The sequence below is a fragment of the Canis lupus genome, chromosome 13 (genome assembly GCF_003254725.2).
Source record: "Canis lupus dingo isolate Sandy chromosome 13, ASM325472v2, whole genome shotgun sequence".
In the NCBI taxonomy this organism is placed as follows: Eukaryota; Metazoa; Chordata; class Mammalia; order Carnivora; family Canidae; genus Canis; species Canis lupus.
The window spans coordinates 3,499,530-3,517,788 of record NC_064255.1 but is presented as its reverse complement, the minus strand read 5'-3'; the positions used below and the strand labels follow the sequence as shown (position 1 = coordinate 3,517,788).

General features: G+C 49.3%; 2 protein-coding genes across 22 annotated transcripts in view; one reads left to right on the top strand and one right to left on the bottom strand.

The window, feature by feature from the left end:
- NCALD (neurocalcin delta) overlaps positions 1–9,817 on the top strand; it is a 370,180-nt gene extending 360,363 nt beyond the window's left edge. For 16 of the 17 annotated variants that reach the window (XM_025450975.3, XM_025450978.3, XM_035712638.2 and 13 more), the window contains 2 exons: positions 4,083–4,188; positions 7,186–9,817. In XM_025450975.3, coding sequence (XP_025306760.1) covers positions 4,083–4,188; positions 7,186–7,283 — 204 coding nt within the window. In that variant the 3' untranslated portion in view covers positions 7,284–9,817. Of the gene's footprint in view, positions 1–4,082; positions 4,189–5,750; positions 6,179–7,185 lie in introns of those variants that run through there. The other variant, XM_049093296.1, reaches the window with a different exon arrangement.
- Positions 9,818–14,315: 4,498 nt separating this feature from the next.
- GRHL2 (grainyhead like transcription factor 2) overlaps positions 14,316–18,259 on the bottom strand; it is a 157,599-nt gene continuing 153,655 nt past the window's right edge. For all 5 annotated transcript variants that reach the window (XM_049093288.1, XM_049093286.1, XM_049093287.1 and 2 more), the window contains one exon: positions 14,316–17,241. In XM_049093288.1, the coding sequence (XP_048949245.1) occupies positions 17,127–17,241 (115 nt within the window). In that variant the 3' untranslated portion in view covers positions 14,316–17,126. The remainder of the gene's footprint in view (positions 17,242–18,259) is intronic.

Sequence of the window (18,259 nt, the reverse complement as noted above, 5' to 3'; positions counted from 1 at the left end):
TGATATGCAATATCCTTCTAAGCGGGGTGCTGGTTTTTATCTAGAATCTAAAAGCAACCCTGCTTAACTGCTTAACTTCTTTTGCTTTTGGTCAGTTGTCATGCGGCCCTGGCTGTTAGAAGACCTCCATCTTCTGGTGAGAAAAGGCAGTCTGGTTTCCTTCAGAGAGAAGGTTGAGCTTTAACCTCTGGAACTGTGCCTGCCCTCCATTAATTCTGCAACTTTTATCGGTGCAGACAGGACTCCTTTTCCAGCATCCCAAGAGGTGGTTCACTCAGAGGGAAAATGAAAGAAAAATATAGGCTATTCACAAAGCTGGTGAGAGACCTGGCCACAGGGAAGGCATTGTCCCAAGCCTATGTAGGGGCAGAGCCAGAACTGGGCTCTTGGGTATCCTATAGAGCTCTGTGTTTACCCAGATTCAAGAATAAGGCTCTTCAAGTTTTTTTTTTTGTTTTGTTTTTTGTGGGTTTTTTTTAGATTTTATTTATTTATTCATGAGAGACACACAGAGAGAGAGAGAGAGAGAGAGAGAGAGGCAGAGACACAGGCAGAGGGAGAAGCAGGCTCCATGCAGGAAGCCCGATGTGGGACTCGATCTCTGGATTCCAGCATCATGCCCTGGGCCAAAGGCAGGCGCTCAACTGCTGAGCCACCCAGGCGCCCCCAAGGCTCTCCAAGTTTAATTAAAAACAGGATGTCCCTGTTGGGCCTCTCATTGACATTGCTAAAAATAAGTAGGGAAGTAGCCTGGCCTCTTCATGGTTTAATCCCATTAAATTTGGGGAAGGGGGGTGGAACTGGAGCTAATAAAAGACATGATTTGTTTCAGATTGCTGTCTGGCATTGCGTCTTTTCTCTGCCTGTGCTGTGGAGCCCTCGATTCTGAAGTTCTAGTGCAATTGGCTCTACGTAGTTGATGCCGTGAGAAGGGGACAAAGGAACAATTTCCCAAATGTGGTTTTGCCAGGATGCCATCTACTTACTCATCTTGGAACCACTAGGACTTGTCACCTCAGCTCTTTGCTCACTGCTCTGGTGCCACACACGTCATAGGCCTGTGTGACCTGTTCTGCCAACTGCTAGATGTGGCAGACCTGGTTTTGTGAATGATCCACTAATCCCTATCTATGAGTTGATGCACACTTAGAAAAAAAATCTTGTCTTGGATTATGAAAGAGCTTTCCGGAATGTGAGCCCTCACTTCCTCCTCAACCCTACGATACACTCAGACATTGAGCCTTTGCCCCATTCCAGAAGTCCCATTTGCAAATATACTCATGTAAGGGCATCCTGACTTTCTCCATTGTTTTGGTTTGGGTTTTGATTTTTACAGTAACTCATCTTTATTTCTGTTTCCCAAACCACTTCTCTGGCCTAAGAGCTAAAGGCTAAATCTCTTAAAGACCATCTGTTGATGGAGTGCCTGGGTGGCTCAGTCTGCTAAGCATCTGTCTTCAGCTCAGGTCATGATCCCAGGGTACTGGGATCGAGTCCCACATCTGGCTCCCTGCTCAGTGGGGAGTCTGCTTCTCCCTTCCTCTCCCTTTGCCTCTCTCTGCCTCACTTGTGCTCTCTCTCTCTCAAACAAATAAGTAAAATCTCTCTTTTTTTTTTAAAGACTTATTTTCTAACACAAATTCATCCATTTGCTTGGTCTTTCATTCATTTGTTCAACCAAGGAAATAATCTTTGGGTTATTACACTGTTGACTTCCCATCAGAATTCTAAGAAGGAAAATTTCATGAACACCAAATCTTAAAGACTGAGAGTTTTAAGGAATGCTCCAGACCAGGGAGTTTACCCATCATTATGGGATCCAGAGGTAGTCTTGGTGAAGACTTCCATAACAGTTACTAAGACATCACTGGAATCACTCTACCCATCTAAATGGTGCTTATATAAAATAGGGTGCTTCTGGTCACCAATACAGCATCTCCTAAGCCCTTTGCCAGAGGATTGGTAAGCTATACAATAAGAAAGACTATATTGGTCATTTTGACCATTGACTCTCCACTACCTAGCACATAGTATTCAATAAATAACTGATGAGTAACTTATGAATGATAATTTTTTATCTTTCTTAAAAAAATTTATTTATTTACTCATGAAAGACAGAGAGAGAGAGGCAGAGGAAGAAGTAGGCTCCTCGCAAGGAGCCCAATGTGGGACTCGGTCCCGGACCCTGGGATCACGCCCTGAGTCGAAGGCAGATGCTCAACTGCTGAGCCACCCAGGTGTCCCAGTGAATGATAATTTTTTAATTCTCTGAACACCATTGCCTGTAAGTAAGGGAGTAGAGGTGGACTTGGAAAGTAGGTGAAAATAGGAAAAATCAAATTTAATATCACTTCTATCTTTTTTTTTGCTGCTTGTTGGAGAAATACAGATACCTTCACATGCTCTTTGAGGCCCCCGTGGTCTGTCCTGATCTGCTTCAGAGCCACATCTTATAACAGGCCCCCCTGCACTCACTTTCTCAGCCTTCTTGCCATTCCTCCTACCCAAGTGTCTAGGCACATTTTTGCCTCTGTCCTTTTCCTCTGTGAATTCTCCACTTTGCTCACCTCTTTGCTGCCTTCACTCCTTGGGAAAGCCTGCCTAATCCTCCTAGCAAGGAAGGCTCCCCTATTATATTTGCCTCATTGGACAATAGGCCCATGAGGGCAAGGATGGGGCAGCTAGGCCTGGCACATCATAGCTGATCGATAAATAGTTAGGGGATGGCTGAGTGAAGGGATGAAGGCTTGAGAAATGGGGAGGGGGTTAACTGAGATGAGGGATTTTCTTTACCTGGGGTCTGTGGATGTGCCCCTGAATCCACAAGCCCCTGAAGCTGTCTGAAACAGTGAGTGCAGATCTACAAGCACATTTGTCTGGTTTCTAAGGAAAGAGCACATAACTCTTGACAAACTGAAGAATTGTGGAGGCCAAGGGCAGGCTGCCCCATGATGGGCACTTTGGCATGAAGATTATTTTGAGTTAAAAAGCAGTTGAAACCCAGCAGATTCAGGAACAGCTCTTCACCTCTCCCATGACTGCCTAAAAAGAATTTAGGGAGAGGCCCTGCTCCAGGTAGAGAGCCGTCACCACAGGGAACTACATCATATGAACTAGGTATGATAGACGGGGAGGGACCTGGCATGGCTGGGGGCATTGGATCAAAGTCCTCCATGTCCCAGTGTTTCCGAGTGGCCCAGCACACATTTGCTTACCAAATATTTGCTCTTTTTCATCTTCCTCTGAATTACACTCTTTCCCTTTGAAGTCCCAGATCCCTACTCCTTCTCCTTAAGTCAAGAAGACATATATGCTTCATTTTGCCTGTCTTTGGAATCTTTGATGTCTGTGCGGATTCCCTGTAGGTACTCAATTAAGTTTGATTTTCTCCTGTTAGTCTGTCTCATGTCCATTTAGAAGGGTTTTGAAGAGCAGAGGAAACTCATCCTCTCCAACAGAATCTTTAAGAGGCTTCACATAAATATGTTTAATTATATGAAGAAAGGGAGGAGGAAAAGAAAAGACATGGGGAAGCTAAGACAACTAACAATGGATAAAGGAGAACAGAAGCGGAACAGAAGAAAGCTGAGAGAGGAGGAAGAGCCTGAGAGGAGGTGATGGGAGTTGGAGGGGTCCAGATATTCTTGAATGAATCCTCCAAACTTAGGGATTCCAAGTCTGTGGAAGACCCTGCGTTAGGAATGGCCAGGGTTCAATGCATAGCGCGATCCGACTGCTGCCCTTTCATCTACAAGGGGTTCTCAGGACAGCCATAGCAGCACTACACAGGAGCTTGTTAGAAATGCAGAATCCCAGGCCTCCATAACCCCTACCCCACCCTCTCCAGCAGAAAACAAGATCCCCAGGGGATTCACATGCACAGGAAAGTCTGAGACTCAGGGTTCTCACTGCTGGAGCAAGCTCTGCCCTCGGGGCTTCTCTCACTAGTCACTACACACCGGTTTTCTACAACAGGAACAGGACTCCCTGTGCTGATGGGAGACATCCCTTCACCCTTATATCTGGGAGGTTTAATGATAAGACTATTGGGTTTCTTACGATCACTTTGTTTCTGTCCCCAGGCAATCTATAAGATGGTTTCCTCCGTAATGAAAATGCCTGAAGATGAGTCAACCCCAGAGAAAAGGACAGAAAAGATCTTCCGCCAGATGGACACCAACAGAGATGGTAGGAGGCCATGTCTGCTTTGCTGTGCTCAGGGGGGACTGCTGGAGGGGCAGGGGCCAGCAAGGCAGGCAAACGCCACTCAGGGACAATATATGGGCCACAAGGACCTGGCTCACGGCTCTTTGTGAAAGTGGCTTATCCCACAAGCTCCCCAGCAGCCAGACCAGAGGACCAAAGTAGTCCTCGGCCCCAACAGGCTGGATCCCTGCAGCTCAGCTAATCAGAAAGCAGAGAAAGACTTGGCATCATTCCACCCAAACCCTGGTGGCTTTCACCCCAGCCTGCCCAGGGGGTGCAGCTGGGCTCTTCCGTGCATGCCCTAAGGTGTTGGGTTTCCTGTAGCCAAGTGGTCTTCCCCAGCCTTGTGGACAAGGGGAGAAGGAGAGTGAGCTGGCCAGCAGTTCCCACCCTGAGGGTGCCACCCACAATTCAAACCCAACAAGATGATTCAAAACAAATCCAAAGTGAAAAGGAAGATTGGATTTCCAACTCAAGAATAGTGGATTTTAGATGTTGGGTTGCCAGATGGAATAGAAGAGGCCCAATCAACTTTGAATTTTGGATAAATAACAAATGATGTTCTTTATAGAAGTATGCCCTATGTGATATTTGAGACACACCTCTATGAAAAAAATTATTGTTTTTTTTTTTGAAATTTAATGTTAATCCGGGCATCCTATATTTTATGTGCCAAATTTGGCAGCCCTATTCAGATGTGACACCCAAATTTAATATTTTTTTTAATTTTTAAAATTTTTTTGAGAGAAAGAGAGAGAGAGAGGGAGAGCACAAGTAGGCAGAACGGCAGGCAGAGCGACACATGAATGTAAAGTACTGAGCACTGAGCCTGGTGCGTAAGAAACCCAGAATCACCTGTGGCCCTTGCAGTTATTACCAGCTCCCTTTCCGCTGGGTGCCCCCAGCAAATCTTGTCAGCGATGTGTGAACACTTTGTATAACCATATGGCACTGGTGGACAGAACGACGGGAGGCTTTGTGGCACAGGGGCCTCTCTTTCTACCCCCTTGCCCCTCTGGGGCACTAGCTGCCAGAGACTCTGGTTTTGTGGGGTGCGGACCAATCTGCTTGCTTTGCTTCCTGCACAAAGCAAATAGTTACATCCTATTTCCCCTTATGCCCCTTAATTCATAGCAAATAGCTTGATTGTTCTGTAAAGACTAAACAAATGAAATTGTTTAACAGTCTCTGAACTTGCTGATTTTGAGCTGCAAGGTTTGCTGGTGCTCCGGGGGAGCACAGGTGGGTTTGGGTCCTGCTCTGGGCCCCACTGCTTGGGTGAGCAGGTGAGCAGAGGTGTAGACACCGCAGGACAAAACCCTCACTGTGTGCTGGTTATAGGCAAGGGGTTAGGGGATCACAGAGCCCTGAGCGGGGTAGCGTTCCTGGAACACCTCTCACTGCTAAAAGCCCTGTGTTTTCCTCAGGGGAAGAGTGGGGAGGGGGTGGGAGCTGTACCAGGGAGGAGGAGGGGCTCTAAGTCTGGAGGAGTCAGAGGAATCCGTCTGACCAGGAGACCTGATGCTTTGCTTTGGGACCCCCAGGCCAAGGCTGGTGCCCCCACCTGGAGCAGAGGCCTCACCTAGAGTCTCCTGACATTAGATTCCTCTTGGTGAAAGCTCTTTGCGTCTAGCCCCTGGCTGAGGACTTGAAAAGTCTGGACCCACAGACAAGTTAGCCCTGGAGTCTACTCAGAAGCACATGGGGAGCTAACCCAGGAGACCCAGACACAGAGGTGGAAGTTGGGCTTGCCCGCTGCTGCAGGCTGGAGGTTCCCAGAGCTCACCTTTGGGAGATCCTGACGGGTGCAAGTGGCCACTTCCAGCCTCCTCCCCTCGTGCCAGCCTTTCAGACCCAGGAAGTCATCACCATTTTCACCACTGCTGGAGCAGGGGCTCAGCTCACAAGAAACGACCAGGACACAAAGCCTAGAGGTGGCCTCATATTAAAAATAAACAGATAAATAAAAGCCCACCTTTCTCCTTCTTGCCGCTAACGTAGATCTGGTTAAACCAGGTGCTGGGGGAGGGCTTTGTGGCTAAGGGAAGCGTATTTGTTGATGTCTCTGAGTGGGGGGTGGTGAGGGCTTCAGTGGAGAGCACCCCTCCTGCGGCATGGAATAAGTTGAGAGATGAGGGAGCAGTCACTGAGGTGGAGGATAGAGTTTGTTGGAGGCAGGAACCTAGTGTGAGGCCCAAGGGCACGCAGACGAGCTGAGCCTGGCGGGCACTGGGCTGCCCTGGGAGGGCAGAGGGAGCAGGCCCTCTGGGAGCTCCTGGAGGAGCAGGCCCAGCGGCCCCTTCCAAGGAGGGGGCACCTTCTGGCCAGCGAGGGGGGGATGCTTTGCCCTCCCTAACAGTATGACAGAGGGAGCTTCCAGAAGGGAGATCAACACATATCCCTGCTTACTTAGGAAGGAAGGGGACACAGAAGTGGGTCCTAGGGGGGCCAAGTGTCCCTCCTCCAGCCCAAGGGACCACACCTCTTCATTCTCCTCACTCTGGATGGGGGGCAGCCTCCTCACATGTTGTCCAAAAGAAGGGGCCCTCTCCCCCCCAGATCCCTCAGCTCCCGTGTAGGGAGAGGACTTACAGCAAAGCCAAGCATCCCTCAGGGAGCCCGGAAGGCTCGGGGAAGCCCGGGAACCCCGCCATGGCCTCGGTGCTCGGTGCTCGGTGCTCAGTGCTCCAGTGCAGCCTGCTCGCTTAAAAATGCAAAGGCCACAGCTGTGCGGCGGATGCGGAGCCTCCTGCCCGGGAGCCACAGCGCAGGCAGGCCTGGTGCGGGGCCAGCGGCCGACCCGACCCGACCCGACCCAATCCGACCCGACCGCCGTGGGTGGGCTCCCAGGAGCCGAGCCGCGGCCCCCGGGGGTCCCACCGGAGCGGCCGAGCGGGCGGGCCAAGGTGGACGCTCCTGCCCCAGGCGCCGAGGGACGCCCCCGCCTCGCCTCCGCTCACCTGTCCTCTTGCTTCCTAGGAAAACTGTCCCTGGAGGAGTTCATCCGAGGAGCCAAGAGCGACCCGTCCATAGTGCGCCTCCTGCAGTGTGACCCCAGCAGTGCCGGCCAGTTCTGAGCCCCGCACCCCGCAGATGATAGAGCTGCTTGTGTTCCCCTTCGACCTTTCTTTTTAACAATTATTATTATTATTTTTTTTTTTTGCCAAACAATATTGATGGTGATGCCGTCCCCCGTGCGGTCAGAGGCACCTTCCTCCGTGTCGCCGTCAGCTTCCTTCGTCGTGGGAACGCCCAGAGCCCCCGTGGAGAGCATGGACAGTGCTGCAGTGCACGGACTGTGGTGTTCATTGTCCTATGATTTTTCATTGTTATTATTGTTATTTTTCTTCTGATTCCAATGTCTCTGTTCTAAAACTGAAGACTCGGGGAGGCAAGAGAAGGGAAAACCATCCAGTCCAGTGATTCTGTGGCAAGCTTCCAGGGGCTTGTTTGAAAAACAAAACTCCCCACCTGAGTCTGGAGTCACATGCCCTCGGGGTGATGGCACCAGGTGCCGGCTCCCCAAGGACAAGGGACCCTCTGGGGCCAGGCTATGAAAGGGGCATGGAGGCCTCCACTCCACCCCCTCTCCCCCAGCAGGCTGTAGTGTCTAAGCTGTGAACATTTCAAGGTAAATTCATAGAGAAGAGGAAAAAGGTGGCTCAGCTATTTCGTCACACGTTTACACTAGTTGAGCTGAGTTTCTTTGGAAATTAAACACAAATGGTAACTTATAAAACAAAACCAGACCCATCTTGTTGCCTATTGTGATTAAAAAAAAAAAAAGACTGCTGTATATAAAATATTGGGTATTGCAGACCAAATTAAGTGTTTTGCCTTGTTTAAATGAATGCATGTTTAGTGAGCACTAATACAATCTTATTACAGAAGACTGTTTTTAGTAGCTTAATGTGAAGTAAGCCAACTATAATGAATGTCTATGTCTTGTTTTAAAGTCATATCTGTCTTTGCACAAATGCACCAATCAACAGGTATATTTTATATATTCCAGAGAAGTACAAAGTCACCATGACTAGGGCCCAACCTTAATTTTGAATGCATTTCCAGAGTGGTGGTATCTGCAGAATAGAAGTAGGGCAGGTTTAACTGGCCATGTCAATCGGAACACCAGAAGGCTAATATTGATGAGAGACGTGAGGCAATGGTTAGGTCACTCAGCCCAGCAGCTCAATTGTATTAGATTGAAGGGATGGTGCTTTTCTGAGTAGATCAATATTCTGTTGACCTGGAAACAACAACAAAAACAAAACTCACAAAACGAGACAAATTCTTGGAACTTCCCAATGATTTAATCCATATTATGGTTAGGGAGCTGTATCTACAATGTTGATCTTTTCATGCCCCCAGGGCCCCTTCAAAGAGTCAGAGGTTGGGCAAGGCAAGGGCCAGTGCATCTGTGATTTCCAGGGCCCACTATGGGGAATCCAAAAGTATTTTCCACCACCACGTTCTTTGAATGCAGATTTCAATTTTCAGAAGTGACAGTGCAAATTTGAGTCACCATTTGGTCTGGTGACCTCACATACACTAACTGGAATTGAAAGTTAAGAATAAAAATTGCTGATCACAAGTAAGTCATATCTTCACAAGGGTAGGCCTGGGGAAGTCCAAACACTCAAGGATGTAGATGAGGAGAACTTGCCCCAGGAGGAGGCAGAGAGGTCCCTAGTGGGTTTACCTGTGGCCAAGCTACTTTCTATAGATCATGACCCACAGAAAGACAAATGTAACTATGAGGAAGATGATGCTGAGCCCATTCTAACTCCATGTTCTTCTGTATTACTTGAGTCCCTTTTAACTGGTAGCAAAAATCTGAATTTGTATGGTTGTCCAAAATGCATCAACTTTGCAGGATGAAATTTGGAGACATGGTAAAATAATCTTCATCTGAGTGTCAGTTCCTCACAGTGGGTCTATCCTGAGACTTGCCAAATTCTTCCATAAGGCAAGTGGTAAGATCTAGGTTTGAAAACTAGGGAATTAACCTAAGAGTGGAGGGCAGAGTGGGTGAGAGGTCCAGCAGAGGCGCATCCCACTGCCACCCAACCCACTGTGGACTGAAGACCTAGTTCCCCCTTTCAGTTCTCTTCAGAAGGGGAGTCAGTTACTGCTTGGGCAGGGCCCCCTAGACTCTACCCTCAGTCAGGACATTTTGTTGAGCCAGACTCAACCAGTTCCCTCCAACTGAGAGCTGGAGTGAGGAGCAAGAGGGGCTCCAGCTGTTTAGGAGAGAAAACAGAGCCAGACGTGTGGCTAATGAATGCTGACATGCCTGGGATGTACGCAAATAGCCCTGTCCTGGCCTGCCATTGACCCTGTCTGTATTTTCTTGATGGTTGTTTTTCTCCTTCTACTCCTTCCCAGGAAGGGCTTTGTATGTCTAGTCCAATGCACTTAAAGTCAGCCAGCGGACTCTGCAGCACCCAGAAGGCTGGATGACTAAAGGTTTATGTCACTCCTTTGCCGGGCTGTTCATTGTCATGGCTGTGGTGTGGGACCTCTGGAAATGGAGTCTGTTCTGTCTGAAATCAAGCCAGTCTGGGATGTTCAAGGGACTGGAATAAAGTGGCTTATGACTTGAAGGACAATACACAGTGGCCGACTGTTCATACTTGCTTAGGGTGGGGCAGGGGAGCTGAGGGTGCTGCTCCATCCTTCCTGTATGTCCAAGGGGACCCTTTCCACAAATGGATTTAATAATATACAGTTGAGCCTTGAACGATGAGAGGATTTGGGATACAGGCCCCCTCCCCTGTGCAGTCAAAAATCCACATATAACTTTTGACTCCTTGGAATTTAACTACTCATCACCCACTATTGACCAGAAGCCTTACCTGTAACATAAGCAGTCAATTAATGCCTATTTTGTATGTTATATGTATTATACACTGTATTCTTACAATGAAGTAAGCTAGGTACAAGGAAGTTATTAAGAAAGTCACAAGGAAGAGAAACTACAGATATAGTACTATCCTGTATTTATGGAAAAAAAATCTACATGTAAGTGGACCCATGTAGTTCAAACTCCTGTTGTTCAAGGATCAAGTGAGTATACGTATAGGTCCTATCATATGGAGTGGCCCCTGAACCATGACCTCATGTTGCCTGAGCTTGGCATTCAAGCATGTTGTCTCATGTGATTGTCTGGGACAGGAGGGTTTAATGCCTCAACTGCTGACCAAGTGAGGGTCCAGGTGCTGATACTGCACCCCCTCCAGGCATGGCTTCTGCCCTAGAAGCACAGGAACGAGGGTTCATGAGGGAGGAATGTGGGAAGTGCTGAGCCCAAAGCCCTGTCCGAAAGCATCCTTGGTCTGCACATGGGCTTCTTTACTTCTCTCTACCCATGCACTTCTTCACCTTCACTGTCTTCCCACCTCCCCTCCTTCCTTGTAACTGGAGCCGCAAATTCTAGTCCAAACATTAGGTGCAATGGAAGGCAACTTCCTCTTCAGTTACAAATGAACATCCTCTTCTCCCCTGTCTCACCCTCTCAGTCTGGAGAAGAGTTGATAGAAAAGATGACATGAAAAGATGACTCCACACCCTCAAAGCAAATTCATATGAGGGTTTTTTTGTTTTTGTTTTGTCATTATCATTGGCCCTACCTCCAGCAAATCTAGGAAAAAGGGACTGGGGGTCAGCTACAGTAGGTGTCTCATGGGCCAACTAGACCTCCTGTAGGAATTGAGTTGACCCACAGGGGTTCTGTCTTCATAGTTTGTCCCTGTGGACCAACAATGGACACTCATGAGTATTGAGCATGAGCAGCACCTTGTTGTTCATGGCTCCAATGGTGAGGTGGCTGGCAGCTACCAACCTGATCAGGAGCCTGCACTCCTGCACCTGTCGGAGGCCAACCTGCTGTTTTCCAGCAAATTTCCAACCCCGAGGCTTCTATTTTCAGGATGTTGTTCGAATACTCCAACCCAGCTGGATTCCCTCAGAACCTGGTCTAGGGATGGAGGGGGCACACTGGTTGAGGAGGAGTCTGAGTGTTAAGTCAAGGTAGAGAGATCACAAGACCTATCTTTGGAAGAAATGGACATACGTCACACATGCCTCTCTTGGTTTGAGTATGCCTAGCACACTGCTAAAGTTTTGTTTTTTGAGATGGCTGAAGAAACAAGAGAAAGAACATTGAGCCTTGTATTTTCCAAGGCAGCAGAGCATCAGCTAAATCCACCTAAAATAGAAAGGTTGTTGCACAGTGAAAAGATGTTCAGGCCAAGGGTATAACTGATGGTATATTCATTTCAAATGGGTTTTTCTGCACTTGAATGTGAATCATGACTTAGGTATGTCCTGGGTATTTGCTGCACTGTGTGCTAATGTGCCATGCATGGTCTCAGACATCCCTGGGCTTACAAACAATGGTCACTTGGAGAACATTCCACATTATGGAGCTAACCCCCTAGGGCAGCTCAGAGAGGCAAGGGCCTTAGAGAGGCTTATTTCATGACTACTTTTCACAACACTATTCCAGGAAATAGATGGCATTTTATGACTTCTCTAGGTGAAAGGTTTTACAATTCTGGGTAGCTCAATGGCCCTTATTAAATACCCAAAGCTGCTACTGGTATGTCATATACATGCAGACAGATGGACAGACTCTTTCACAAAAGGTATCTTTCCAATACCAGTATTTAACCACTTTGTGTGCTCGCACGAGTGTTCATGGTGACCCAACACAACACCGAGTGCTATAGTCTCGGAGATGTGTGTATGTTCAGAGGTTGGGGGTCGGGGGGATTAGGAAAGAAGTGGGAGGCCAAGCTCACAGCTCAGCTGATAAGTTTTGTCCAGCACCTTGAATACAATCACAAAGTAATCTACATCTATGTCTACCTCAGAGCTGCAATCAAATTCTTTCCTGAGTGGTGCACGAAGGGTGTTTGCTATGCAGGGAACAAGCTGCTGACATTTGTCTTTAGTGCCCTTTCAACATCCCCTTCTCTTTTGCTGCTTTGCTGATCAGAGGCCCGCCCACTGTGTTTCCTAGAATTCCAGAGTCTCTAAAATTAACCCATGCACCTGTTCAGCAGATCTCGGTAAAGTGTAGGGATGAAGGACCCTGAGGACAAAAGGTATAACATACAAGGGTATGTTCTATGTAGGAAGGGTAGACCAGGAAACCCATTCAAGGAACATTTACTTGTAATAGAGCATCCAGCGACGCTATGGGAGACCTTTCAGGAGGGGTTGGCTGTGGTCACCAGAGGGCTGTTCAGATCTTCCCTTTGGAGCCCCTGCTGCTGCAAGCACAGCTCACGGGATGATAGGCTTCACTCTCTGGGGCTGCTCCCAGTCAGCGACTGCACGAGGCAAGGCTATTGGGCCATTCTTGCCCCACACGGGATTCTTCCTGCATGTGACCTTCATGCAAGGACTCTGTGGGGGTCCTGGCCGAGGCAGTCTGAGGCTCTTCCCGCCCAGGCTTCTTTTCTCCCTTCCCTCCTTCAGCAGGGGTTAGTCCGTATGCTCTCCCTCTCCCCCTGCTCATTTCCCCTTTATCGTTCGTATGCATTCTCCGCAATAAATCTCTTGAATGTCTAATCCCATCTTGGTCTGCTAAGAGGACCTGAACTGACACAGTGACGTCCCCTCTCCCATTCCCATTGACCCTCAGATATATGGGCTCAGACACTCGAGTTGGCAGCCTTCCCAAAGTGAGATTCACACTGGTGATTTCTCATGTTGCACAAGAAGTGTTAAGGGTGGGAGAGGTTGTGTGTCTTAGAACTGCAGCTATGACCCAGCCCTGCTCTCCTGGGGTGAGCCCTTATTACCGTACTAATGATGCCAGGCCACTTTGCACATGAATCACTGCCTCAAAGGGCAGACTGTGTCTAACCCGCCTCTTTGTCCCCAGCGTGGGGCACAGTGCCTGGACCCTAGTAACTGAACTGAATTAGCAGAGTGGAGGCAAGAGCCAGGATTGGCCCCTGTGGCCCTGACAACTAGTCATCCTCACCTACCTGACCTGAGTCCTGCACAGGGAGGTGGGGGACAGGGTGGCACACATGGCAAGCAGAGGTCACTGAGAAGCAGTGCCTTTGCTGCCATGGGCCACAGGAGTGATTACCTCAGGGCAGATGTGGAGACCAGCTGCATCCTCTGTAGGACCTAGACAGGCCTGTGGGTCCACTCAACCACCCATGGGGGCTGTGGAGCATGGATCATGGCAAAAAGGCCTTGTGGCCCATTGCTAATCCCATGATCCTTCCAGAAGTCTCCTCCATCAGCTCCACCCCAGCCTCCTCTCCCCTGCCCTGATCCAGGCATAGAAGCTGCTTGAGGTGCCAGTGGGGTTGCCACTGGAGTGAAGTTGTCAGAAAAGACTTTCTCGAGGCAATTTTTTTTAAAAGATTTTATTTATTTATTCATGAGAGAGACACACACACACACAGACATAGGCAGAGGGAGAAGCAGGCTCCATGCAGGGAGCCCGACGTGGGACTCGATCCCGGGTCTCCAGGATGGGCCTAGGCTGAAGGCAGTGCTAAACCACTGAGCCACCCCGGGTGCCCTTTCGAGGCAAATTTTAAGCCAAGATTTGACAGCTGTGGACGTAGACAACGTGAGTTGCAGAAGGATGTAGAAATGCTGATTGGAGTGGAGAGGCTCTGGTGGATGATGGCTGAAGAGCTTGGTGGCTCAGTGGGGAGGCAGCGGGGCAAGACTGTCATGCTGTCATTGGAGTTTTAGCCATCAGGTTTCAGTCTCTGTGGAGGCTGGTACAGATGAACTAAAGAGATAACTCAGGTGGGGGTGAGTGCACTGGGAGTGAGGAAGGTAAAAGCGGGCAGGCAGAAACTACCGTCCGCTCTGGGGAGTTGGCCAAGAATGACCACCCAGGTGGGACGCCACTGTCACAATGAAGGCCTCTTGATTTCTTTAGCTCTCTTCTTGTGTAACCTTGGGGTGGAGTACAATCCACAGGAAGAGGACACACCTGCTGTACTAAGGCCTAAGACCCGAAAGTGCCCAGGGGCAGCCTAGAATCTTCCCAAGGCCACGCTGCAGCTTCTTTCCAACAGGGCAAAAAGCCCCAACACCCACTTCACAGAAAACACCAGACATTGTCATTTACTCTGACATTATGAATATTTATTTTTTCTTCTTAAAAATGTACAAAAAATAAAATAACTGTATTTATAGTTTATAGATTCCCCCTCTCCCATTTACAAAACTATTAAGTTACATTTGCCTTTTTTTTCTTTAAAACATGAAAGCAAATTGTCCATCTATCAATCTCCCTCACTCGTTTTTAAGAACGGGCCATTCAGAGAATTTGGCACAAACCCTGTTTCTCTTGCATTTTCCTAACTTTAAATAAGAAGGAAAATAAATGTTGATTCATTTCATGCCTCCTAAGTTTCTGAGTTCAGTCTTTTAGGATCCAAGTCCAAGATGATATCTGACTGCATTTTGCTGTTGGTCCCAATTTCCAAACACCTGTTAAGTCTAAGCAACTTGGATACATATAAGAAAAATACTTGTTTGACATGTCCCCCATTTTACATGGATTTTTTAAAAAGCATATTTATTTCAGTGTGATTAACTTAAGGGACAAAAGCAGAGGAGTCAGTTTTTCCTATCTTTCTAGAGTGCTTCTGCTCAGAAAATTGTGCTCATCGAAGCTCTGCTGACATACATGGTGGAGGACACATCCAAGCTAAGCCGCGGGCACTCTGAGGATGGAGCGGACAGGGTAAGGGTTGGGAGCAGAGCAGATGGGAGGTGATGCTCTGCACCACCCTTGGGTGGCACTGGCCTCACATTCTTTGTTCTGGTAGGTAGGGGTCACTACAGTGATTGCTTAGGGATCAGAAACAAATGAAAAAGCATCTCTGATTCATCCTCTGCCTAGGGCAGGACTAGCAAACATTTTCCCACAAGACTAGAGAAAGAAGGGTGGGGCTACCTGTGTCAGACTGCCCAAAATTGTATCTTATATACTATGCACTTCCCATGCTCCTTGCCTCAGGGGCCGGTTCAAACATGAGGGGCGGGTTCAAACATGACTGGCAGATGAAATGGCAGGTACTACTGGGGCACAGACTCCAGAGGACGGAACGGATAAGTCAGGTGCATGGGAAGTGCCTATTTCCAACACTGAATTTGTCTGTCATAGAACAGAGCTGCATCAGTACCCAGTGAGGTCCCCAAGCTACTGGTTCAGGGCATGACAGAGTGGGGAGGAGGGAACAGGCTGGAGCAGAACTGAATCCAGGATGCAAACCTTTGGCACCACAGGAAGGGGTAAGATGTCCAGAAGACACACTGAAAGGTGCCCCCATAAGACCACCCGGACATTTCCCTAGGTGCGGCCCCTGCCCTCTGTTCCATTCAAATCCTCTGCAGCCTCGAGGAGACACAGCTGGCTGAAAACAGCCCTTCTGGCCTGCTCTGGGCCTCAGGGGCAGAAGGGGTGGGAGGCAGGGAGCCCTTGGAGAGAGAGAGCCCCCCAGGTAAGACGTCAAAGTGCTTCTCAAATAAATCTGGGCCTTTACACAGAACCTGTCCTAGCGCAGGATCTTGAGGGGAGGGCGTGCTGACTACCAAAGGCTAGTGCTTCAGCCACATGGGTGAACGCAAACCCCAGACCACTGACCAGTCCTTTCAAAGAGAACAGCGCCCCAAGACGGCTCATGGTTTCATAATTGTTTAGGGAAGCGTTTCTTTCTCCTCTTTGTCTCCCAGGGCACGTGCAGGAGGACAAGACCTTCTCTCCCAGTCCTCCTCGGGAGGCTGCCTTCAGAAGAGCCAGAGCGCTCTGGGGGGGCACCCCCCCGCCCCCACCATCCAGCAGCCTGGAGCAGAGGCGGCCACAGGAGGCTGCCCTCACCTGTGGATTCAGAGCTAAGCTGTGGGCACGACTCTCAGCTGCTGCTGGGCTTGTAAGGGAGCCACTTGAGATGAAGGATGTGCGTGTAAACCGTGAGGTGCCACACAGGGGCCAGGCCCTCCCGAGCCCCACGGAGCTCGGCGGTGGCTCCGGGATAGCACAGCCTCTCGGCAGAGCTCCCCTCAACCGAGGGCCGAGGCCTCCACGCCCTGACCTTTCCCACTGCCTGGGCCACTCGGAGGCACAGGCCGGGCGTCGCCAGGAGCCCAGCACAGTGGCCCGCACAGCGGGAGTGCCCCCAGCATCCTCCTCGGCATCCCCCAGGGGTCCCTGACACCCGAGGCCACTTCCCTTCCCAGCGCCTCCCCAACAGCTCAGGGGCAGTAAACATGCCCACTGTACCACGGGTAAAATATATTATTGTGATATTATAAACACTATGTACACGATGTCCAGGCACGCCTTCTGAGTTACTAATTACATGGCAGCTGAATGTCTTCCTGTACAAGGCCTGGCAGCCACTCGTGACAAACCCTGGGAGGTATTTAGCAAGATGGCCTTCCCCAGAGTGGCCTGAAGGTTTGTGACCAGAAAGTGGCAGCAGCTCGTTTGGTCCAGCCACTCAGGAGAAGTGCAGGTGAGGCGGAAGGGCCCGGGCATTCTCAGGCTCTCTGGAGTGAACGGATTGGCTGTGTCTCCCTTGGAGGGGGAAAGCTCTGGACGGTCTCATCTGAGGCCAGCAGTGACCAGCAGTGCCTTGGCGGGCCTGGACCCTGGGTTCCCGAAGAAGGTGGAGAATAAATAAGTATCTGACAGGCCCAGCACACGTTCCTGAGGGCCTCAGGCTTCAGCTCCAGTAGGACCCTGCGGATGGGCCCAACACACGGATAAGAACCGGGGCTCTGTGCCTCGTCCGGCTCCCAGTGTGGTCTGTAACAGTGGTTTTGAGTTGGGGGAGGTGGGTGTCCGGGTTCCAGGCTGGGGCCTCCATCTCTCCTGGGGAGGAATGCGCTGAGGGCTCCTGCCAAGGGGATGCCGAGAGCTGGGCTCAGATTTCCATGAGTGTGATCTTGAAGCCTTCCACCATGCTCTCCATGTTGAGAATGAAGGTGTCCTCATTGGAGTAGTGCTCAATGATGTTGTCATCCATGTTCACCAAGATGCTGCCAGGGAGTGGGGTGGGGGGTAAGAAACAAAGATGCCGTCAACAAGTGGAGGGCACGGGCAGACTCCAGGCTGGGGGGAGGGGGTCCCCTCAGCTATTCCTTGGTAAGGGAGGCCGGAAAGGATGGAGGAGAGAGGAGATAAAGCAGGAAAAGACCCTCATCATATTTTCTTTCCCCAGAAACCAGCTTGAAGAAAATAAAGCCTCAATTTGTCAGAACTAACCTGGTGACTCCTTATTAAATGGGTCTTCAGAGATCCACCCCCCACCCCCCTTGCTTTATAGACTGGTAAACTGTGGCCCAGAGAGGTAAGCCTGAAATCGCTGAGTTAGCTCTTGACAGAATCAGGTCCTTAACTGTTTTCATTAAGCCCACTGCCTCTAGAAAACACACTTTAAGAAAGTACTCCATAGTGAGAGAAGAGGAAAATCAAGAACCGTGGCTATCCTTTGCTGAGCATGTAATTTGTTTCAATGTTTCAGAGACCTTGTCTTTATTCTTCCCAGCAGCCCTGACCATCGCCACCATGCAGATGAGAAAACTGAGTACAGGGAAGTGAAATCAGCTCCCCAGGTTCATCCAGCTGGGTCTTGGCTGAGTTGGACTGCAAACTGGCTTTGCCTCACTCTGAAGCTTACACTTCACCACATGTGACCTACTCCTTGGTCAACTATCCCAAGTGGATTTGGTTTTAAGAGAATCAACAACTTCCAGGGTCTGTCCGTGATTTGGAAATCAGACAGATCTCAGTTTGCCATTGAAGAACTGACTCATTTGACAGCTATGTATCATCTGGCAAGTTTTTTTTTTTTGTTTTATTCTACTGCAAACTAAGAAGCCTGCTCTAGAGTTGCTGTCAGGACTAACGTATTTAGTGCAGGGCCCAATATGGTGCTCGATGGAAGTGAAATGTTATGACCACTGGCATGCACGTCTGCAATGAGGATTTCTGCCCAGCAGTAAGACCCTGAGACACCGCTCAAATATCACCATCAAAGGAATAGGCTCAGCCTAT